General features: G+C 46.9%; 1 protein-coding gene across 1 annotated transcript in view; it reads right to left on the reverse strand.

Moving 5' to 3' along the window:
• Window positions 1-3278: 3278 nt before the first annotated feature.
• The window catches only part of SLC6A11 (solute carrier family 6 member 11), a 177914-nt gene continuing 156783 nt past the window's right edge, over window positions 3279-24409 (reverse strand). The window contains exons 9-14 of the mRNA XM_003409756.4: window positions 23877-23989; window positions 11461-11598; window positions 7404-7506; window positions 6519-6619; window positions 5470-5640; window positions 3279-3431 (exon numbers count right to left, since the gene is read on the reverse strand). Coding sequence (XP_003409804.4) covers window positions 3279-3431; window positions 5470-5640; window positions 6519-6619; window positions 7404-7506; window positions 11461-11598; window positions 23877-23989 — 779 coding nt within the window. The remainder of the gene's footprint in view (window positions 3432-5469; window positions 5641-6518; window positions 6620-7403; window positions 7507-11460; window positions 11599-23876; window positions 23990-24409) is intronic.

Genomic DNA, 24409 nt, shown 5'->3' on the forward strand with positions numbered 1-24409 from the left:
TGCAGCCATTTGGGGACCTTGGACATGAATTTGGATATTTTGTCAAAATTCTGAACAATATCATAAATACTCTTAGAGCCTGGGAGCAATGAATTCAGGATAACAATAACTAGTGTGAATACAGAGCTCTCCCGTTCTCACTCAGGAGCTCACAGAGTCTTCACGATCACCCTGCAAAACAAGAGCTATTATCCCCATTTCAGAGATGGGAAAACTGGGGCTGGTGAGGGGAGATTCTGGAGTCTAAACTCGGCCTGTGTACTCCAAATCCTCATCTCTTTCCACTCCTCCTTGCCTGCCACAGCCATGAGGGTCTGCCTACTCGCACAGGTACATCAGCTCTGTGGCAGCTACTTCCAGAGGGGCTCTTGCTTTCTTTGGGCCTTGCAGCATGAGAAATAGTCAGGCCTAGTGATTAAGGGACGGTGCTTGAGGTCAGACACACATGAGTTCTTGTCCTGGTCCTGTGGGCAAATTGCCTGTGCCTCAATTTTCTCTATCTGTAAAAAGTGGGAAAGTAATAATGTCTACTTTAAGGAGATTAAAAAGAAAGCTTTGGGAAAACATCTAGCACACAGTAAATAATAAAACCCAGCTGCCATCCAGTTGGTTCTGACTCATGGCAACCCCATGTGTGAAGAGTGGAACTGTGCTCCATAAGGTTTCATGGCTGTGATCTTTCAGAAGTAGACTGCCAGGCGCACCTTCTGAGGTGCCCCTGGGTGGGTTCAAACCTCTAACCTTTCAGTTAGTAGCCATGCACTTAATGGTCTGCACCACCCAGCGACTCCTAGCACATAGCAGACATTCAATAAATGGCAAATCCATGAAGAAAAGGCAGTGTCCCCGCCTCATCCACTGGGTGTTTCTCTTTTGGAATACAGGGTTGAGGCTGCACCATCATAAAAGGGAACCAAGATGGTTTTGCAAGAACATATCATGGAAGTGATAAAACAAAACAAAAACACCAGAATAAAACAGTCTCTCTCTGCTAGGAACAACCATGTGGTAGTTTGTTCATTTCTTTAATTTTTAAAAATGAGTAAGCAGACAACCTTGTGCCCTTTGAATACCAAATAAAAACGTTCATTATGCAAAACAGTACAACCTTTTTTGTTTTTTTAATAATACTGTAAATATCTCAAAGGATGTATTGTTTCTAATGAATATCAAAAAAGTCATTACGACATGTTTCCCCGCACCCACATTCCCCATCCCACCCCGCAAAGTTACCCAAATACTACTATGAAATTACAAAAAAATCCCCCAGAACCAAACTCTTCCCTCCGCCCTGCCCAATGAGTAGCGTTAAGTGTGTCAAGTGTTAAGTGCCATGTGTACGACGCCAGTGTGTCTGTGATGACAGACCATGGTGTCTGCCTGTTGGTGAGGGGTAGGTGGTAGAAACCCCGTAGCAGCAACAATGGGAAGCCTCCCTCCCCAAGACCTGTTGGGACGAAAGCAGGCAAGGATGGACCCATCCATGGGTCACAACCTGGGTCTGTCCTCCTGGGTACACAGGACAAGAGCGCTCAATGGAGAAGCTGGACTGCGAGAGGAAGGCAGTGCCCGTCTCCAAGACGCTGCGGGGTTCTGGGCTATGAGCCCAACAGGGCCCCTGGACCCAGGCCTCTGGTGTCCTGACCTGCTCCAAGGAGCACTGATCCCTCTGAGCAAACCCAGGCTTCAAATGGGGCTGGCCAGAGCAGAAAAGCTGGGAGTTCAGTGTTTTGGGTGAGGCATTCTTTTTTCTCAGTCCAACAGGAAACTGAAGTCTTAGCTAGAAGAAAGCTTAAGTGCCCACCAAATAAAACTGGGAGCATAAAGAAGAAGGAAGACTGCCCCTTCCCACCCCCTAGTAACTCAGAGTTCCAGGCAGGAGCTTGATATAAAATCCAATTAAGAGAGAAGAAGAGATGGGCTGGAGGCATCTGAAGCTGGGGGTGGGTGGGGGCAGCCTCTGTCCTGTCGGGGACTCCAGGCAAGCACAGAGGGTGCGGTGGGGAGGCATAAGGAAGGAAGGCTCGGAACAAAGGGGAGGGAGGAAGCCCCCAGGAAGGTTCTGCCTGGGACAGATGACAGGAGGGATGGGGAGGGAATGGAAATGTAGTGGGGGGTGGAAGAGGGAGAAGCCAGGGGACAGCACCAGGGAAAAGAGGTGGCTGGGGGACAGGGCCCCTTGTAACTCCTTCCCCTGGGAGGCTGGCAGAGGTCCTAAGACACAGGTCCAGGCGGGTGCAGCGGCAGTAGAAACACAGTTGCCCGGGGAATAGATGGCTGCTTCCTGACCCAGAAAACCAGCCCCTGTGGTTGGGGCTCCTGAAGCAAGCCAGAACCCCCGCCTCCAGCCAGCCCCACCCAGGGTGGAGAGACAGTTGAGGGTGGGAGCAGACCAAGGCCAGAAAGGAGCCACAGACCCAGTTGGACTCCAAAGAATGGACGGGTCCAGATGAAATAAAATAGAGTTGTGGGGAAAATATATTTTAAATGCACGGGGGCTTTCATAAGCAGGTGAGAATGGAGGCCCAGTGGGGAGGGCGGGATTACCCCCTGCAAATTTTTAGAGGAATCCAAGATCAATGGCAGTTGTGCAAGCCAGCAAGGTAAGCCAAGAAAATCCTGAGGTGACCAGGGAGGACCTTGAAAAGGACTGACCCAGCCCTCCCCATTGGGCAGATGGGGAAACTGAGGCCCAGGGTAGGGAATGAAGTACCCAAGGTCACTTAGTGAGACGGAGGAGTGGGTTTGGGGTTGGAGGGCTGCAGCCCAAGAATCCTGAGGCTGGAGGGATTTTTTTCTTCTCTGCCATACCGCCTTGCCAAGAGGCTGGACCTGGAAAAGGGGGCACGGAGGAGGAGCGGCCACAGATGATCAAGGACAAACCTCAGACATGGGACGGTCAGCTCAAGGCTTACAGAGGAGAAGGACAGGCAACACTCCCACCCACCTTCCCCACGGCCCCAAGTATAAAAGTTTTACAATATTATACACTTCTTTCTAACCCCTAGAAAACATTGATTAAAACCACCCTAAGACAAGAACATCTTGCTAATCACTGTACAATATTATCTCATTGTAATGGTTACTTACATGATAATTGGGGTGAGGGAGGATATGACTTTAAACCAATGTGTACAGTGGCCACCTTAAAATTAACTTGTTAATAAATCTTGTGCAAAACGAGCAAGCCCCTATCATTAGGTGAAGTACACGTTTCGGGAATTCATTTATACACACGGGAAGGGAATGGAGAAAGACTCCAAGGTGACCGCGGGTGCTCAGAAGTGTGTCTCCTTCTCTGTGATGGCTGCGATGGCCCCGTCGCCCTTGAGTTTGGCATCACAGTCATTAACTGTCACCGTCCGTGGGCCTGCCCCAAGCTTGCCCCGCATTTTCAGATCAGCGCTGGGGATTGTCAACTTCCTGAGTTTCTGGATGGGTGGAGAGGAGGGGAAGAGCAGAATGAGAGGGGCTGGCAGGGTCCCTGGGGTCTGAACCCCCATGGGCTGTGGGGCCATCAGATTTAGGTTTGGGCCCCAGCTCTGCCACTTGCAACTCTTTGACAATGAATTGACTCCCCTGGGTCTCAGTTTCTTCACCTGGAAAATGGGCACAATGGTGGTACCTACTCACAGCATTATGTGAGAAGCGAGTCAGGCAATGGGATGTGGAAGTACCCGCTGGTGATACGGAAATGGAGATAGCCATGGAAAGCAGCTTCTCCTTCCTCTCTCCCTCCTGTATGTCTCAGATAATCTCTGGATGATTCATCAGGGGACTGCAGGTATTTCTGAACTCCAAAAAGCCACCTGGAAGCTTGGGCAGGGTTTTTCAGAGGCCAAGGTGTCAAGGCTCCCTCTGGGCATGTTTGGTCCCAGACGAGAAGAACTAACCAACTGCCCTTGACTGACATTCCTTGCAGGAGCTGGAGCATGACTTGCTTAGGTGGGGGTCAAGGGGCTAGGGCAGGCTTGAGAAAGCGACCATCCTCCTTGACTCACTCTTTCTGGCTGGTCACACAGCTGTTCCTGGGGCCCAGGCCCCTCAGTGGGCAGATGGGCAGGGTGAAGCAGACTCCGTGCTGGTACTACTGCCTGGGCCTCTGTGCACACCCCTGCCCCCGTCTCCCTCTGGCCTTGGCCTGGGTAACAAGGGTCAACTCCAAGACTCCTGAGGTGTGGTCCAGGGCCAGAGATGAGGCCTGCAGTGGGGAAGCCATTGGACGTCCTATGTACTCTCAGGGGACAAGATCACAGACTCTGGAGCTGGCCCCTCCACTGTTTAGAGGCTGTGTGCCCTTGGGCAAGTTGCTTTGCTTCTCTGTGCTTCAGTTTCCTCATCTGTAACATTGGCAATAAGAGTCTCCATCTCAACGGGCTGCTGTGAGGGTTAAATGACTTAGTATTTGTAAGCTGTTTGGAACAGTGTCTGGCACACAACAATACTCTGTTAAATAAATAAGAAGCTGACGCCACCTGATTCACAGACAGTTGCAAAGAGGAGCAAAGAGTGTATGCTCTAGGTAAGAGCAGTCTGCTAACAGGGAAAACAGGGTGTATGACTCCATGCACACGCAATATCCAGAAGAGGCAAATCTATAGAGGCCAAAAGCAGGTTAGTGGCTGCTGGGATGGGAACCAGGGTTAACTGTAAATGGGCATAAGGGATTTTATCTGAGTGATAAAAACATTCTAAAATGGATTTATGGGTATGGCTGCACGCCTTTTTTTAGCAAAGTTCCTAAAAATCATTGAATTGTACACCTGAAATGGGTGAATTTTACAATATATAAAACATACCTCGATACATCTGTTTCTAAAAATTTGGCCTGCTAATTTTTGGCTGTACGATCTTGGGCGAATAACTGAATTCCTCTAAGCCTCAGTTTCCCCCATCTGTTACCGCAGAAAATAGCGCCTGCCACTCCGCGTTGCTCTGAGAACTGGTGAGAGACACCATGAAGAGAGCCTGGCACCAAAGCAGGCACAGAGTAGGGTTCTTCAAATGCCTGCCCCCTCACCCTTTGCCCTGGGCATGGCGTCTTTAACTAAGAGCTGATGCTTAGTCCTTCTCTGGGCTCCAGGTCCTGGTCCAAGTGCTTTCCATATATGAACTTAACGAAACCTGACCACAACCTTTATAAGTTGGGTACTATTGTTATTCCCATTTACAGATGAGGAAAATGAGGATGTGCTTATCGGAACTGGCTCAACCTGAGGTTTCCGGCAGAAGCAAGAGCAGCTGCCTCCAACACAACTGTAATGACGACCACCTACCAGGGAGAGAAGCCTGTCTCCACTTCTGAGAAATAGGCAGGGGAGCATTTTCATCATGCCCATTGTCCAGACGAGGAAGCTGAGGCTTGGAGAGGCCCTGGGACTTGCCCTGGCTCGCCAGCCCTCTGGAGACAGAGCCAGGCCCTCTCATCCCCACCTCCCGCCACACCCCTGCCCCGCCAGGCCTTCTCACCTCGGACAGTGTCCCCTCTGTCTTCCACACCTTGATGAAGGTCCAGAGCGGAATGCAGAGCATGGAAGACAGGGCCATGAGCCAGCCGATGCCATAGCCCCAGGCTGGGTAGGTGTAGATATTGTTGTACTTTAGTGGCTTGTACTTGACCAGGAAGAAGATGAAGATGCCCTGGGGACAGGTGGGAGAGAGGTCAAGGAGATGGCCTTCACCTGCTTACCCAGGCCAGGCCAGTGCTGGGGAGGGGAGGGGTTGGTTGGACAGGGAGGCCCTGCCCGGGTCTCCCAGTGAGTTTGAGGAAGAACCACCTGGCAGCCCCGTCCCACCAGAGTCAGACATGCAGCAAATGGGACTCCAGCTCCCAGACCCCACAGATCCTGGGACAAACACTCGGGGCCTGCAGACCTCTCCGGGCTGCAAGACCCTTCCCGCTTACCCCCAGAAGCTGCCTCCTCCCAGCCTCTGCCCAGGCAGGAATCTTTCTTTTCTCCTAGCTACTTCTGGGGGCTGGTTTCAAAGCTGCTTTTCAGAGCTACAACGGTCTGTGAAGATGTTTTTAGATCCTCCCAGTGCCAAGAAGTAGGTGAAGAGAGTTTTTTAAACACTAGCTCACAAAGGCCCCTCTGTGGTCTGGTCTGAGGGGCAGAGCACGAGCTGTGAGCTTGCCTTCACAGTTAACAACAAAGCACAACGTTCTCTCTCATGTACTCACACAGCCCCCATGGGGGTGGATCTCAGCCCCCCAGTCTACCTGTCCAGAAACCGAGATCCTGAGAAGGGAAGGGACTCATTTGTGGTCACACAGCAAAGTAGTGGCCGGAGTGGGGTCTACATGAGGCCCCTCCTTGCCAAGCCCAGAGACTGTCCCCATGACTCCGTTTTCACATGGTGCCAGGGATCTTGTATGCAGAGAGGGGCCACCCTGGCGACACTGGATTCCCTCGTTCCAGCCTTGGCAGGCTGGGGGCTCTCACAGGTCTTCCCAGGGCTCTGGAGTGGAGAGTGGGTGGACGGTGGGTGGGCTGGAGGGGGTTCTGGAGGGGCCTTACCGCACAGATCCCAGGCGTCACGACCTTCCAGCACCATTTAATGAGGGTCAATGGCCGGTAGCCGATCATGTCTTCGATGTTATCATAGAACTTGTTGCTTCCTGTCCAGAGCAAGACACACACACCCCAGAGAATTTTTCTACAAAGCTTAGATGACAAGCCAGGAGAGTTTGCTTTCCCCAGCCTGAGCCTGAGGAATTGCAGTGGGGACTTTATGTGCAGCTTAAAAAGCTCTCCATCTTCACGTGTGTGAGGTAGGTGGGGCTTTAGAATGAACTGCAGCAGGAGGGATTCTGGTCTGATAATGGGAAGAACTCTCCTGAGCAATAGGCAGTTAAACACAGGAAACAGGAAGAAGTTTCTGGGAGAAAGGCAGAGGGTGATCCCTTTGGGGGGCCGGGCCAGGGGCTCGCTGACTTGCCTGGGGGTGGGGCAAGGTTATGAAGGCGAGGGCTGGGGCAGGGTGGTCTGCAGGACGGTCTGTTTCCAAACGACACTCTGTCACCAAGGAACCCTCCCCCACTCGTCTGGCTTGAGGATCAGGAGGAAGAGAAGGCAGGTGTTGACTGAGAACCAGGTGCAGTGCTGGGTACTTTGCTACACTGTCTCCTCCTACTTGGAGATACAGGGATGATTAGCCCATTTTACACATGGGGAAACTGAGCCTCAGGACAGCAGGATTTGCTCTGATTCCCTCCACTGGCTGGGGGATATAACAGCAGGAACATCTCCTGACAAGTGGGAAGGGGCCAAGGAGTCCCTGAGGAGGAGGGGGAGCCGGTAGACATGGACAAAGACCAGCCCTGAGAACCCACCTCCAACCCAGGTCTGCAGCACCCTGGGCACCGGCCTGCAGCAGGGTGTGGGAGGTTCGGCCCTACTCACCGTACACCCAGCCAATGCAGATGCACTCGAAGATGGCCACGAAGAGAAGACACATGCCACTGGCAGCGTAAGAGTCGAACAGCTGGAAGATATACATGCCACCCTGCGGGGCGGGCAGACAGAACAACAGACGGACATATGGGAAAGCAGGGTCAGCCCAGCAGGCCTCGGGAAGGGCCCCTCAACTCAGCCCAGTGGGCTATCATCTGCCAGGCTCTTAGGGAGCCGTTTTCACAGGGCAGACTGCTTCTCCCTCCTCTGACAGGACCTTGTTCCCTCACACCTGGGGATCCCCACATCCCCTAATGCACCATCCTCTGGGTGCAAATGTTTCCTCTTGTCTCAGCCTCTCACTCCCCAGCAACCCAAGGGCCAGAGAGCTGGTGCTGAGGCGGCACAAATAACCAGGCTCCAGGCTGGCCAGCCTCAGTGTGTGTCTGGGTGGCTCTAACAGCCTCCTGACTGCCTCTAGCCTCGCCTTCTCCAGTCCCTCCACACACCAGCTCGGAACATGCAGAGCCAACCATGCTACTCCCCAGTTTACAGTTACTCTTGGACTCCCTCCAGCCTGCCAGCCAGGGTCGTCACACCTCCTCCCTCCCATTGGCCTCATCTCCGCTTCCTACTGGCCACACTCAATATGTTCCCTCCTGGAGACCACAGGACAGTTGCACCTCTGTCCCTTTGCACACACTGTTCCCTTTCACTTGTTAAGTCCCTTCAAAGTGCAGAGCAGATGCCACCTCCTCCAAGAAACCCTCCCTAACCCCTTAGTCTCATTCTTTGCACATTTTATGTACTCAGTGAAAAACAAAACAAAAAGCATTCTCTTGTCAGCTGTTCTGTTTGTTCTGAGCTTCTGCAGAGGAACACCCCAACGGCAATCCCCTTTTTGTCTCCAGTCCTTAGCCTAGGGCCTGGCCCATGGAAGGTGCACAGCAAACCTAAGTTTTGTGTGGTGTGAGCTCCATGAAGGTGGGACTCTGACTGTCCCCGACTGTGTCCCAGGGTCTGTCCCACAGTAGGTGTACAGTCAGTCTTTGAGGGATAAAGGCGTGACTGGGGGCCAGCTGCATAATGCACAGATCCGTGACGTTCATGTTCAGTGGGAGCTCCAGGAGGTGGGAGCTCACCTGGCCAGGTGATGTGGGAAGGCTTCTCTGGGGAGGGGGGATGGTGTCTGGGGGCTTGGAGGAGAGAAGCCTGGCTACAGAGGGGGAAAGAGTTGGCATCTACCAAGAAAATCTGTATAACACAATGAGGGAGCTTGGGGGCATACTCAAGAGCAGGTGAAATAAAAATGAAAAACGGGGTGGGGGAGGATCATGTTGGGGAGGGGGATCCGAATGCCAGGACAGGAATTAAGAGGCCCGGCCAGAGCACAGCGGCCACAGGGATCTACTTGCAGTTGGACACCCCCACACCCTGTTCTACAGCCTCTGCAGCTTCCTCCTATCGTACACAGACACACCTCCTGTTTTCTCAGTCATCTCTTCAACTAGCTCAGGGGTAACATCTTAAGTACCCACAGGGGCAGGCAGTTAATATACATGAGAAAAGTGGGCCAGGTGTGTGGCACCAGAGTGGTAGAGACTGTGGCTAACAGAGCACAGTGGCCCCACCTGGACACACAACTCTGGTGAATGGTTGTTGGGGGATACAGGCCCGGGTATGGCCAGATCTGCAGACTTCCAGGAGACGCCAGAAATCCATGTTTTCATGGGAAATCTTTCTACCTTTAACTGTTAGTAACATCTTCATGATTTTAACAAATACTGTGAGGGCCAAGCAAAACAAATCTATGAGCCACAGCTGGTCTGGGGTCTCCCAGCAGTGACAGCCACTGTGGATATTCAGGTGTGTGAGGGAAAGAGCAGGTCTGAGGCACCTCTGTGACTAGCTCAGGGCTTGGCTTTCTGCTCGTTGGTTGGGACACTGAGTTAAAGACCCACGGCCGCCCTCTAAATTGCTCCCAAGTGACTCCTCTGAACATCATACATGAAGAAAGAAAAGAAGACGAGACGCTTACATAGCGCTCACCAAGCACGAGGCTCTGACCGATCTCCACGTCTTGAGCCAGTTGGTCCTTTCCAATATGATTACAACCATGGGGCACTATTGTTACCCCCAAGTTTCATATAAGGAAACTGAGGCACACAGTGGCGAGGTCACCCAGGTACTAAGTCAAAGGGCTGAGGACTGAGTCCAGGCAGCCCATACTCTAACTGTCCACCCCATGCCTCGATGGAAAAAAAAGAAATCTGTGGCCTATTTTTCCCCAGAGCTGAGCTTTAAATGTGCATAAATGAGGCAGAAGATCCTGCCAGCAATTACTGTGAAGGCCATGGCTGACACAGTCCATCGGGCAATTTTACCTCCCTGGTGTAATCGTGCAGATATTCCTGGTGGATGCGGAAGGCTGGCATGTGGAGCCCAAATGTCTACTAATTTATGTGCAGACCCCAGGCCCTGGATGAAGAGTGGGCATCCAGGCTCTGAGGGCCCTCCACCCACCTGCCTATTCCCAGCTGGTGGTATCTATCCAATGCCAGCCCCTCTTGTAACTTCCCCCCGTGAGCCTCTCTAACACATCAGGTTAACTCCCCAATTTGTACGTGACAAAAGACTCTACTTTGCGTAATTAATTAGCGCTTAATGAGGCCCTGCTCACTGCACCGCTGGTTTCCATGCGTGGGGAGAGATGAGGTGGAAATGGGAGACACCGTACCATTCATTTGCTCACAGGCTGATTATCGCCCTCATTAATGTGACAACAACCGGGAGCAGGGGCAACATCAGCCACCGTGCACTGAGTGCCCGCCCTGTGCCAGGCTCAGAGCAGGCACCGAGAACACAGAGCCAGACAGGGCCCGGCCTGTTCTCACAGGACTCGCAGTCAGGTGGGGCAGGTAGGCGGGCAGAAGGATCGTTACAACGTTGGGGGAGATGCTAACCGGAGCTTTGAACAACATGCTTGGGGTGAGGGGAATGCAAGAAGGAGGTAGTGCTCAACCAGGGGGAGGAGAGCAGGGGAGGGTTCCAGGAGGGACATCTGAGCTGAGAAGCTGAGGACCAGTAGGTTCAACAAGGTGGCATCCACCCAAATGCTTTCTAGGGCAGCCTAGAAACTGGCAGTTGTTTTTATCAATCCTGAGTTCCCTCATTTCTTATAAAACCTCTTCTTGTCTCTAGGCAACAGTTTTTTGCGCCTTTTTTTTTTTTTTTTGGTGAGTATGAAGAAAAAAACACCTTATTTCACCTTCCCAAGATGTTTAAGAAAGCACTTATTAGACAGGATGTCCTAAAGGAAGATAGAACAGTATGGCTTCATGCGACAGTCTTCATTTAGGTGTCATAGTGAACCCCTCCTCACCTGCGGACACAGCAGAGACATCCACAGAGGGGTGAAGATAGAGCACACAGCGCCTGAAGGTGCCAAATACCATCATGCATGTCAATTCCCAGGGACACCCCAGAACTGCTGCTGTGAAGTTTAGGCCAATAATAGGGACCTAGTTTAGGGGTGGGAGTCCCTGGTTGGTGCCAACAGTTAGCATGCTCGGGTGCTAAGCAAAAGGCTGGAGGTTTAAGTCCACCCAGAGGCACCTCGTAGAAAGCCTTGGTAGTCTGCTTCTGAAAAAATCAGCCATTGAAAACCCTATGGAGCACAGTTCTACTCTGACATGTGGGGTCACCATGAGTCGGAATCAATTTGGCAGCAACTGGTTAATTTAGGGGTTGGGACCTGGCATTATCCCCGTCATCCAGAAGCTCCTGGTGCTCACAATTGCCAGATAAACCCAGTATCGCTCCCGGTGAGATCTGGTCCCCTCTGCTAATAAAGCAGCCACCTTCAGTGGAGCATTCACACATGTAAGACCTAAGGGCTTAATGAGAGCTTTTATCCGATTCTTGAAACAGGCCATTAAGAAGATGAGAAAACTGAGTGATAGAGAAGGTACTTTTAGACCTGTGCAGAGTCACACAGCTAGCCAATCCCAGAGCTGGGCTTTGATGTCAGACCCTAACTCAAAGCCACACGGTCCGTATCACTCACCTCTGTTAACATTACGAGGCCCAGAAAGTAGGAGATGACCGAAAGAGCCAGGATGAGCAGCTCCCGCCGGTAGCCCCTCCGGAAGACCTTGGGGTACATGTCCACCACGGCAGTCACCAGGCTTTCCACGCACACAAACTGGATGGGGTAGAGAGGATGGTGTGAAACTCAGGAAAAGGGCTGCTCCTAGTGACCCTGGCTCTGGGCATGTGCAGCAGGTCTACACTCTGGATCGTTCTCAGGGGACTTGCCCTCATCCCACGTTCATCCGCACTGACTGAGGGCCCAAGAATCCTAACACTCCCGGTACATACCAAGCTCCGGGATGCTGACTTAACAGATGAGGATGCTGAGGCTCAGAGAGGGGACGTCATCTGTCCAAGGCACTCAGCAAGGAAGGGGCAGAGTTAGGACTTGAACTGGGGTTTCCTGACTCCAAATGTAGTACACCTACTCCTTATTTATCGACTATCTCACGTTTACGACAATAGTAAAAAATCTACTATCCGACTATTTTGTGCTTTAATGAGGCGATGGGCACAGTGGGCTGGCTGTGGAGCTTCCCTTCCTTCAAAGACGGTCTCCAGGCGGCCTCCAGGAAGCTGGGCCATGCCGCCTCGTGGCCTCCACTCCCTCCTGCCAGCAGGGGTGTGGGATCCAGCTGCTGTGCCGGGCCAGCCTCCTCCATAACCACCAGCTCTGGGTGGATGCATTGGCAGCACCGAGCCAATGGGTGCCTGTTCTGGGTTCCCAGCTTCAATGCAGCCCTAGGCCCTGCAGTGCAAAACTGCTGTGGGGTGGGAAGTGGGGGCGGAAAGACAGAGGATCGGAGAGAGTGTTTTGAAAACGCTCGTGAGTTTAATGACATTCCAAAGTGAGCTGAACTGGGCTTGAAGCCTTCGCCTCAGTGGGGTTGGGTGTGCGGCCAGGCTCCCAGCACCCTTGCAGGAAGCCCCAGGCCTCAGTGACTTGCCAGGTCCAGAGCCTGCTCTGAATGCAAGGCTTGCAGGGGTGGGAGTGGAGCCCTGGTGTCGGTTCCACAAAGGAAGCTCGGCCCTGCACAGGAGGAAGGTTAAGCCATGGGCCCTCCAGTCATACAGCCCCGCTTTATCCAGCTTTGTCTCCTCCAAGCCTCCTTCTCTGCAGAGGAATAATCCATAGCTGTACTCTTCACGGTGATGAGCACATAGGTGTTTATTATTCTATGACCATATTTTCTAAATAAAAAAAAATCAGACAAATGGATGGTCTGAAAACAGGGGGAAAAAAAACCCTCCATTTTTGTGTAACACCGATTTTTGCATGATGACCCGGTCTTTGGAACCTAACCATGTCGATAAGTGAGGGGTGGGTGTACTCTTCTCTTCCACACTTGCCTCTCATTGCCTATGTGCCGGGCCCTGCACTGGAGTCCACGGTTTAGATGAGACCCAGCCCCTACCACTGAGGCAAGACAAAGTTCTCAGAACAGGATTTTGATTTGCTTGTTCTTCAAGACTGTGATGGTTCCCTGCCCTTTCCTTCTGGTAGGAAAGCACCCCTCAATCAGCAGGGAGAGAGGGGAGGCCAACACCCAGCCCTTGTGTTTCCACTGTGAGAGTCTTTGGGCCCTGCCAAACTGTGCAGGCTTAGATGGTAGAGCCTAAGCCACAAAACATCTGTATCCCTCTGTGCTAGCACAGGGCCGGGCACATTTACCAGTTCAGCTCCTACTCACCTATAAACACCTGCAATACTCCACAGTCCTTGTACCCCAGCATACTGGGCCACCCTCCTCTGGATCTGCACAGAACATATAGGGCAGATCTCCTTCATGACACTTTCCCTGATGGCTTCTCCTTGCCCCTCATTCAGGCTTAGCAATCCCCTCCTCAATGCCCTGAGCACCCCCTTACTGTGGCACCCTTGCTGGTTTATAGCTGTCTCCTAGGAAGGGGAGACCATCAGGGCAGGGATCTTGTCATTTTCATCTATTTCCAGTGCCAAACTCCCTGTGTGGTACAAACAGTTAAATGCTTGACTGCTAACTGAGAGGTTGGAGGTTCAAGTCCACCCAGAGGTGCCTTGGAAGAAAGGCCTGGCAATCTACTTCTGAAAAATCAGCCACTGAAAGCCCTATGGAGCAGTTCTACTCTGACACACATGTAGTTGCCATGAGCCAGTGTCAACTCAATGGCAACTTTGCCCTAGCACAGAGGAGATGCTCAGAAAATGTTTGATAAACGAATAATAGCATCAAACACACATTTGCCATGTGCTGGGCCTTGTTCTAAGCAGTTCACATATATTAGTTTTTAATCTGTACGGGGTGGGTATTATTATTATCACCATTTTATAAACGAAGACACTGAAGCATACGGAGATAATTTTGAGGTCACATAGGTGTTATGAGACAGAGCCAGGATTTGAACCAGGCAATATTGTTCCAGAATCTGGGTTTAACCACTCTGATGCACTGCTTTGAGGAAGGAAAAGAGGAAGAAAAGAAGGAAGGAAGAGAGGGAGAAAAGGAGGGAGGGAAGCAGTAGCATCACGAGAGGGGTGTTGGGGGTACAGACCTCACCAGGTGATACAATCAGAGGGGGTGACACAAAAATGACTGCCTATAAAATTTTTGTGCAGTGTTTCAGCAGAAATTTAATTTTTAATAAAAATATCCCTGTAGTTATTATAACAAAAAATCTTTTTTGTAAGCCCATCTTACATGTATCAATATACTTACAAGGCTAAAACTCTATACTAATTTCCTTTTTGAATCTTCTAATGTGCTCTGGTCAGAGCTGTCATTATTACCCAATTATAATGAAGCTTTGAATCACGCAGTTTTGTCTGCATGCACTACAAGCATGCATTTGAATAAAAGCTCCAGAACAGAGGTGCCTGGCATATCTAGGGTTGCTGATCTAGGAGTAGGCCCAACTCCATTTTGTTTTGGACCCCTGCTTCTGCTTTAAAACTATAACCCTGGTACTATTTTCAACAGTTTGCCAAACAGACAATGTGGCTATGCTTAAACAAGTCCAGGTAAGTTCAGGCTATGCTTATACAAGTTCAGGCAAGCCCACGGGGGTCAACCAATCAGAATCTTGCTGGGAGGTTCCAGACTCTGTATTATAACTATCCCTGTGAAGCAGCCGCCCCCTGGATTTGTTGGTTCTTTTTTTACTCTATGTGAGCTAACATCTCCCCATTCTAATATTCCTTATGCTTTCAATAAATCTCTTTGTTTTAGTTTAACAGTCTGAGGGTCTTACTCTAGGACATTTCTTGGTATAGTCAGCAGGATCTGAAGGCATCTTATCTTCAGCAAATTCCGAGGAACTGACCTGGAGCCCAGTGCCAGCACGAATTCTTGGGAGCTGCTTGAGGTAAGCTGCAAATTGAGCCTCCACTAATTGTGAAGATAGCTCTTTGAGATTTATTGTTAAGCTTCCCGTTCTTACTCTTACTTTCTCTTTGCTATCTAACACTTTGATGAGTTCTTCGAGACTGCCATCTAGTAGCAGAACGCTATGGCAGAATGTTATTAGAACTTGGATTTGAAAACAGCCCAAACTCTATTTTTCCAGGACACATTAGGCTATTATTGTTTGTTCAGACTGTTTGCACACACAAATTCCTTAGTAAGAGGGGGAATGCCACATCCAAGGCCCCGGTACAGTTTTGTACATTGATTGTTGTAACACACTTACTAAGGGAAATTTAGAGGATCAATGGCCAATGTGGGGCTCATTTGACTTAGGTAAATTAACTTTTCTGTGAAGCAAACACGACTGTAAAATCTTCTGAGTAAAACAGCCATGGTGGGAAACCTAGTTTAATTGGTATTTAAAAGCCTCTAAAAGGCATCAGGACAGTAAATTTGCATCCTTACAAGACACTGTTTCTAAATGGTCCAAACAAATTAAGAAACTGCAATATCAGAACTCTATAACTTCTTTGGCTGCTTCTTCCATTCCTGTCTCTGACTCCTCTACATCTTCTACTTCTATAGTTACTCCCCTTTATCCAACCTTACCTTATCACAGTCCTGCTGAAATGCCTTTTAAAATTACCTTTACTCTCTGGTTCAAAGTTGAGCTTTGCGCAATCTTAAAAGGTTTCCCCAACCTGCATGAAGACCCCTATAAATTTACTAAGGAATTTAAGAGTTTAACAGCCACGGCTATCTGATTTGTTCCAATTAATAACCACACTATTAGGACCTGGAGGTGGCCTATTTGTGGATGGAAGAAGCTGGCTGGGACCATCTCCAATGGTCTATAATCCTAACGCCAACTGCCTCTGCCACCCAACTCCTAATAAATGCTACAACAATGTACAACGATCTCATTAAGGCCATTCCTAAGGCCTTCCCTTGAAAGACTGATTGGGCTAAAGTTCAAAATTGTAAGCAAGAAAATGATGAAAGCATTTTTAATTACTGGGATAGACTAGCAAAAATTTTCTCAGAACATTTTGGTTTATTGCTTCCTGAAATGTTTATGAATGGCTTCCATCTAGAAGGAAACCCTGGTGGTGTAGTGGTTAAGTGCTATGGCTGCTAATCCAAGGGCCAGTAGTTCAAATCCACCAGGCGCTCCTTGGAAACTCTATGGGGCAGTTCTACTCTATCCTACAGGGTCGCTATGAGCTGGAATCAACTCGATGGCACTGGGTTTGGTTTTGGTTTGGTTCTATCTAGAAGTCTCTGCCCTAGTCAAATACCATTGATTGGACTTGGAAACAGCACTTATGACTGAAATTACCAACCTGGCCTACAATTGACCCAGCATTTGGAACTAGGAAGGCAAGTCAAATAAAACTAACTGATGGCTTCATAAGATGAATTAATGGCTTTTCAATTACAACAGTTGCAACCTCTTAACCACAATAAATTTAGCTTATACAAGGACTAAACCTAAACTAATCAGTTTATTTCTATTGCCAAAAACTTGGATGCTTTAAGAAGGATTGCATAAAATTAAAACAAAACAGGCACTTCATCCTTTAACAGTTCTTCTGTTAAGGCCAAATGAGGAAGCTCCAAGGAACAAACAGGCTTTTCCAATGGTGGCTTTAAATACACAAGAAACTGTTATCCAAATTAATGGGGAACCCTGCAAATTTTTAGTTGACCTTGGTGTCACCTTCTTAGCACCAAACCCCACGTTTACAAAAGCCTCTACTCTGGAGTATTAAAACTTCTAAAATTATGGGGGTTACTTATAAAAAACAAATTTACTACCTATTTTAATTAGTATATCAAGGCTATTAAAAAACATCAAAAGGAAAAAAAAAAAAAGTAGCTACTTTAAAATACTTTCCAATTGTAGGAACTGGTATATTTAAGGTCTAAAGCAAGAGACTAGGTCTCTAGCCAGCAGAGTGAATTAAGTTCAAAAAGAACGAAACCAAACACTTCAACTTCAGAGCTTAACATCTTTGATAAATAATCCAGGAACCCCCTCCCCCTTACTGGGATGCTGGTTTGGGGTGCATATTTAAAAATACTGTAAGCTGAATATGCTAAAAGTAGTTTGGAATTTCAATGATCACTTTGGGAAAATGAGTTCCCATTTGTGTTCTTTTCTTTCCTCTTTGAGAAACTTTTGTTTGGTGCTCAGGTTTTGTCAGAGGGTCTGAGAGTCCTCCATCTGAGGCTCTTTCAAGTTAATAAGTTTTATCTAGAAACTTTTTTTTCCATTGAATTGGGTCAGTCTTGCCAAAGAATTGCTGTATACATTTTAAGAAACTGGATTGTTTATGTTATGTGGTAGTGTATAAGCCTAGTCTTTGAGCTGGCCTCACAGACAGTAAGTTTATGAGGCTTTCTGCCTTGTTTTGTTCTGAGAGTTTGCCTCTGGTCTAGACAGTAATGTTTGAGTTTTGGTCTTCTATCAAGTTGAAGACTATGGTTGGTGTTTCTCATAGGGTTGTCTAAAATCTCAGTTCTTTCCCCTTCCAAGAAAAGCTGCTTTTTCCATCTGTCTTATGATTTGGACATTTAGTAGTTACTTTGAGAAACTTTGATATAAATTGGTCTTTTTGAAAAGTGTACTGAAAAAGGATACATTGTTTATGTTGATTGGTATAGCAAGGCTTTAAAAAGAAACAAATTATTCTAAATTTCTTCTCTAAAGGATCCTATAAAGCATGCCAGAGATAGGGTTATGAAAATATGATTTCCTACCTCCAGATGGTATTATTAAAACTAGATTATAATATTCTTTCAAAAAAAATTATTATGGTCCGTTTAACGATAAGTAAGTGCTTATATAAAGTTAACAGTCCAAATATTTCCAGGAATTAATGAAAGTGAATTTGTTCTGACAAAGGTTCATGTTTTGTACTATGTCAACCTTAAAAGCAAAATCTTAAAAGCAAAACCTTTCTAAGTGGCTTAAGCTAAACATTACATGGAATGTGTTTAAGGAAAAGGGGTCATTTTGTCTTAAAGTAAAACTAGTAGTTTCAGAATGGGAAAAGGGAGGCATAAGAAAAGCCTAGAAGAAAAAATGACTAGTCAAGAACTGATGGGTTCATTTACAAAATTCCTAAAAAGCTTTGATATTTACTGGATATTTAAAAGGTTGTGATCTTTTGTCTTTCAAAATACCTAGGCCAACTTAAACATATGTGAATTAATTGGGATGACTAATCCTTGTCTTTGACCAGGAGTCAAAAGATAGAAATCACAATGAAACACACCTGAAATGGCCTGGGGAGATGTTTCCACTCCTAGCTAGAAGCTTAAGGTTATATCCATATCAATGAATTGGTTGGTTGAGCAGAGGCTATGATTTCCAAAACCAGTTGATAAAAACTCAAAGGGCTAAAGTTAGATTATGGGAAATAGTGAACTTTATTTCAACAGTAATTATATTTTATGATATATAGGCTTAAAATAATTTCTAAGAACTTTAGATAACTTACTGGTATTAAATTGAGCTAATATTTGTTATAATTTAAGATTATGTACTTTTGTTTTTTATGCCACAGAGAAAGGATATGTATATTTGGGTCTGCTAATGAGTATGTTCATTATTGCCACTTAACTCTATGGGGCAGTTCTACTCTGTCCTATAGGGTTGCTATGAGTTGGAATCAACTCGACGGCACTGGGTTTTGGTCTGGGTACTATAAGAGATATGAAACAAAGAAAAGTTTTTATAAGTAGAGAATTTATTTGATATAGTCAAAGTTTTTATCTGCCTGGCTGAAAGTTTGATGGGTTAATTTATGAGAATTTCTAAAGGCTTTAATGTCAAATAGAAAAGAGTTGGGTTTCTTGCTGTTAAAGTAACAAAATTTGTTAAACTACTGGGTTGAAAAGTTAATCTCTTGTTTGTGTAATCTGTCTCAAAGAGCAAGGGTTTGGTATCTCATGAAAATAAATTCCTGAGCCGAAAACCAAGCTGTACGGCCTTGAAAGAAACTACGTTTATTTTTATTTTTTGCCTTTAAGATCTTTTGTTAAATAACCTAAGTATTGTTTCTCAGTGACCTATGATAAACTACTGACAACTCTGAAACTTTGTGGAAAGCCACAAAGGGTCTGTTTCTGAGAAAAGTGCTAAGAAAGGTCGATTTAATATGTTATAAATTACATGAAACGTTATCAAATCAAGAGAAGTACCTGATTCTCTTTGGATTGAAAACTTATGCTTTAATATTTCCTCTTATGTTTTTGCCCACTATTAGACAACAAGAGCATAGTATTATGTCATAATTTTATTATTTTTAAATTGTTATCTTGGTCAAAACTTTGATTCTTTGAATTTAGCATCATCAAAGCCAATGGTTTTAACTGGAGAATTCACATCATTTACTCATGGAGTTTTTATTACTATTCAGATGTTTAGAGCCTTGATAATCTTGGTATATTCTCAGTATATCCTGACTATATGATATTATGCCTCAAGATTATTATGTGTTATATATGAAGCTCTTTGAAAATCAGGTTAATCATAATGTTTAGAGATATTTTTGTCTGAAGTAACTGTATTTGGCTCTGTATTAGCTTTTGTAATCAACTCCCATCAGGTCTTTCTCTTTTTAAGAAGTATTACATTATAAGTTAATCATAGCCATATTAAGTTTTGTTGTCCACAGATAAGTTTTTACTTTGCTGAATATGCCTGAAATATTTCAACAAAAAGAATGGACTATGTTGAACTTATGAAAAGGACTATTATATTTTGAATGCGGATACCACTAAACCAAGTCAAGATTTCCAGAGCTCATATGTAGAAGCTGATAAAGTTTTCAAACTACTGTTGATCTACAATGGCATGGAACCAAAGTTAACTACATAAGGCTAAGTAAACTAAGAGAATTACAATAAAATTTATATGAGAATATTGCTGATGTTTAATTTTTTTTTTTTTTAGATATAAGAAACCTCCCCCCCCCATCTTTTAAATTAAAGAATCAGTTATTTCAGTAACTAATAACATTATGTTGGCTACAGAATATTCTACGGATTAGAAGCACGTCAAAGTTCTGACTAAACATATTCTAGGTGTTTTAAATGATTCCATACTTAATTCTACTTTGAAAGAATATTTTTCACAGGTTAAATAAGCCTTTGATGATCAGAAGTTAGAATCCCAAGATCTGCTTAACATTGCCCCAGGAGAAGATGATTATTGGAAGAGACAGCAATTAAAGGATTCATTGGAGCCCCAGTGGAAAGGACTATACTTGGTCCTCCTTACTAATCCATGTGCTGCTAATCTGCAGGGAGTCAAAATGTGGATTCATCTGTCCCAGCTGAAGAAGGACAACATCACCTCTACTTGGACTGTTGTGTCTTTGAAATTTATTCCTACAATGATAGTCTACATTGGACCCATGACTTAAAATTACTGGAAAGAAGAAGAACCAAAAGAGCTAATGCTTAAGGAAGAATAAGTACCAATACCTTAGCTGAAAATCCAGGGCTTGGCTATTCCTTTCTTTGAAACTTTTTGCCCTAGTATGGAAGGGTTGATTTAGAACACACTATAAAAAAAAAAAAAAAAAATTTTTTTTTTTTACCTATAACTTACCTAGTACTATGGAAAAGTTAGCAAGTGACATTGCTGTTAACACTGAAGCCCAACAAAGGTCCCTAGTTAAGGTTGTGTTGAATAATAAAATTGTCCTATTTTAGCCCAAAAAAGAGGGGTACATGCCATTGCTAACACCTATTGTTGTACCTGGATAAATGCATCAGGGGAGTTAGAACAAAATGTCAAACATATTCGCCAGATGGCTGCCTACATCCTTCCCCAACTTGACTCCCGTTTCTTAGACATACTCAGTTGGTTTCCAAAAGAAGTAGGATCATGGATTAAATCCGTCTTACTTGCTGGTTTAATGATACTCACTGTAATTGTAACTCTTGTTGGAACTATCAAATGTTATCTCAAAATTACTTCCAATGCTATTACCCAAAGAACCAATTTAATGCCTATGAAAAGAATTATGTACATTAAGAGTACTCATCTTTCAGATGGACTTGAGCTCACTCCTTATAACAACCCCCTTTAAGGCCAGGTTATTCCTCAGTGTGGCCCACTCTATATGTCACTCCAAGGTTAACACTGCAGAAGTAGAGTCCCCAGCTATGGCAGATGGTGCTCAGCTATTCATAATAGCATCTGGGGTGTTAAAGACTTATTACAGTAAGCAGCCATCTATAAGAACCTCCGAAAGACTGCAACAAAATATAGTTATCTTTCTTCTAGCATATTCTAATAATGCTTTCCTACTGGGAACTATAAATCCAAGCACCCTCCCCAAAATGGCGCTTGATAATGTAATCAAAGAATTTCCTCAGAAATTCTTGAAAAAAAGGAGGAAACGAAAAAAAGCTCCAGAACAGAGGTGCCTCGCATATTTAGGGTGGCTGGCCTAGGAGCAGGCCCAATTCTATTTTGTTTTGCACTCCTGCTTCTGCTTTAAAGTTATAACCCTTGTACTAATTTCAACATTTTGGTGAACAGACAAGGTGGCTATGCTTAAACAATTCCAGGCAAGCCCAGGTTATGCTCAGATAAGTCCAAGCAAGCCTAGGGAGGGTCCAAGAAAACAATCTTCACCAGAATGTGGCTATGCCTAGGCAAGTCTGGGCAAGTCCAGGCAAGCCTAGAGAGGGTCAATCAATCAGAATCTTGCTGGGAGATTCCTGATTCCACACTATAACTATCCCTGGGAAGCAGCTGCCCTTGGATTCATTGGTTCTCACTTTGTGTGGGCTAACATCTCCCCATCTGAATGTTCCTTATGCTTTTGATAAATCTCGTTTCACTTTTACAGAGTCTGAGAGTTTTACTCTAAGACATGCTGTTGTTTTTGTTGCTGTTGGTGTTTTTATAGTTGCTAATTTTGTCAAACTTTCTGATGTTTTAGCTATAATATTGCAGTAATTAGCCTGGGGGTTACATTGTGAGTTTCTGCACTGGGTGACACCAATCCTTGTGATGCCACTGGAGGGAGGGAGGAAGGAGGAATCAAGTCTTTTGCTTGTCAGCATGTGTGCGTGTGCGGGGGGGGGGGTGCCCTTCCTGGAACCATTTTTTGGCTCCAAATCCTTTCCAATTCACTTCTGCCTCCTCGATGTGCAGACAAAAGGACTGAGGCACAGAGAGGGGAGGTGAATAGCCCAAAGTTACAAAGCTGGTAAATGGTGGAGCTGGGATGCAAACCTAGGTCTGATTCCAAAGCCAGGCTCTGAGCCTCCTGGTTACCCTGCCTCTACATAGGGTTGCCTTTGCACATTCTTTCTCCGGGTCTCAGGGTAGGAAAGGAGATGGGGCTCAGGGGAGGCTGTCATCCAGGATCAAAACCGAAGAAACACCAGAGAGTATGAACTTAGAAGCAGGCAGACCTGGGGGCATGTCCAAGCAAGTCATTTAGCGTCTCTGAGCATCAGTTTCTTCATCTGCAAAGTGGGGATAATGACGCAACAATGAACTGAGATGGTGCTGTAAAGAGCACAACCCAGGTTGGAGGCTGGCAAGGGCAGCACGCATGGAAGTGGGCGCAGCGGCCCCTCCCCTCTCTAACAAACCGCCAGAAGCCTAGATCCCTCTCCACCTAGCAGGCAGAAGATGCTGTCCTGGCTCAGCCCAGAGACTCACAGAGCCGAGGCCCTGGCCCCCACACCTCTGCTAAGGCAGGGCAGTCACGCACAAGCTGCTGATCCCTCTAGAGGCCTTTAATGCGACAACGGAGTGAAGGTTATCAGCAGAAACACCCAGTGCCTCTGCAGCTCAGCTTAGCATTCTCTGAGAAACTCACTCAGGGGAAGAAATTGGACTTGGCTGGGCTGGCAGACATGCCAGCCATGGGGCTTAGGGGTTAAGTGACTTGTCCAAAGTTCTGGGTGGGGACAGCATCTCATCAGGCTAGCTGGGGCTCTACCCTCTACAGAGGAGGCTGGGGTGGGTGATTCCCCTGCTGTTCAGCCTTGGGGAAGACTGAGTCTATAACCTGCAGTGCAGGTAAAGCTGCTGCCTTGTTAAAACTGCGACTCTTGCTTCTAGAATTTTTCTGTCTAACACAAGCCTGACTCATCAAGAGCCCACAGTATGGTAGTGGATCTATCGGATTTGGCTTGGAGAAGTTCTCTGGGCTCTGAGAGCAATCAGCTGGGATGGTGCAGCAGGGGAAAACTGCAGTTTTCTGGGATTGAGGAGCAAGTGGAAGCCACAGGAAGAGGACTGGAGCTGGGCTGGGAGGGCAGGCTGGAGCAAGGCAGCCATTTAAAGTGCGAGGAGACACAAGTACATCCTTTCTCATGAAGATAAAGGGAAAACGTGCATGTGGATAAACTGCTAGTTCAAATTACACATCCTTCACTGGAGAGGCAGGCTGCAAGGGAAGGAGGGTCAGAGAGGGGCCTAGAGGTCAAGATGGGGACAGAGGGTCAGGCAGGTGGACTGGAGGAGCAGGGGCTGGTGGGAGCACTGAGTCATGGGGGCCCCAGTATGAACAGGGAAGGAAGAAGGGGGTGCTTTTCTAAGCCTCTGGGCATGGGGTGGTTTGGTCAGGGCAGAGGCTAGTATGCTGATGGGGCCCTTGAGTATGATAAACCAGAGTACACTCTGAGGATTTCTTGTACTTTGCCAGGTGGTACTGCTGGGGTGTCTAGCAGAAGTATTTAGCAATTTTTTAAATAAAAAAAGGGGTTGGGAGGTAGAATTCCAGGTGAGGTAAACAGGGTATATGAAGACTTGCAGGGACTTGAGCAGCCATGTTTAGGGGTGACTTTGGAGGGCACCCACTAGACTGCAGGCTGTGCTGGGAAGAAAACCACATGGGGACAGTAAGCAGGGTCTTGACTACCAGGACCAAGAGGTGATAGCTAGACCTGGAGCTGCTCCTAAGAGCAACATCTGGCCTCCCTGCCCATGGCCTTGTGCTCCTCTCTTCCTCTGATCCCTTACCTGGCTATCCAGACCCAAGAAGATAAGCATCATGAAGAACAACGTGGCCCACAGCGGGGACAGCGGCATCATCGTGACAGCCTTGGGGTAAGCGATAAAGGCCAGGCCGGGGCCTAGAGGGGAAGAAGAGAAAAAAGTGCTGGATGGAGTCCACTCCCTTATCCAATTGTTATTTGAACCCAACATTCACTGAGTGCTTCCTGTGAGCCCAGCACTGTGCCTAATTCTCACTTACATCATGTAAATCTCCCAGCCCCACCACAAAGTTGGTGCTATGATGATGTATAGGAAGATAAGCAAGAGGATAGAGTCTGGAAGGGTCAGGATTCAAACCCAGGTCAGTCTGGCACACAGACCTGCTAAACAGTCCTAGCTGATTCAGACAGTCTAGACTGAGGCAAGGGCCAGGCCGCCGATGATTCTGTATAGGTAGTTAGAGGTCCAGGCTTGCAGAAATGCTGTGCCACCCAGGCTGCCCCTCCCTTTGGGTTTCTCTGCTCATTTCCCCGGTCCACACTCACTTATTTCAGCTG

Source organism: Loxodonta africana, chromosome 22 (genome assembly GCF_030014295.1).
Source record: "Loxodonta africana isolate mLoxAfr1 chromosome 22, mLoxAfr1.hap2, whole genome shotgun sequence".
NCBI lineage: Eukaryota > Metazoa > Chordata > Mammalia > Proboscidea > Elephantidae > Loxodonta > Loxodonta africana.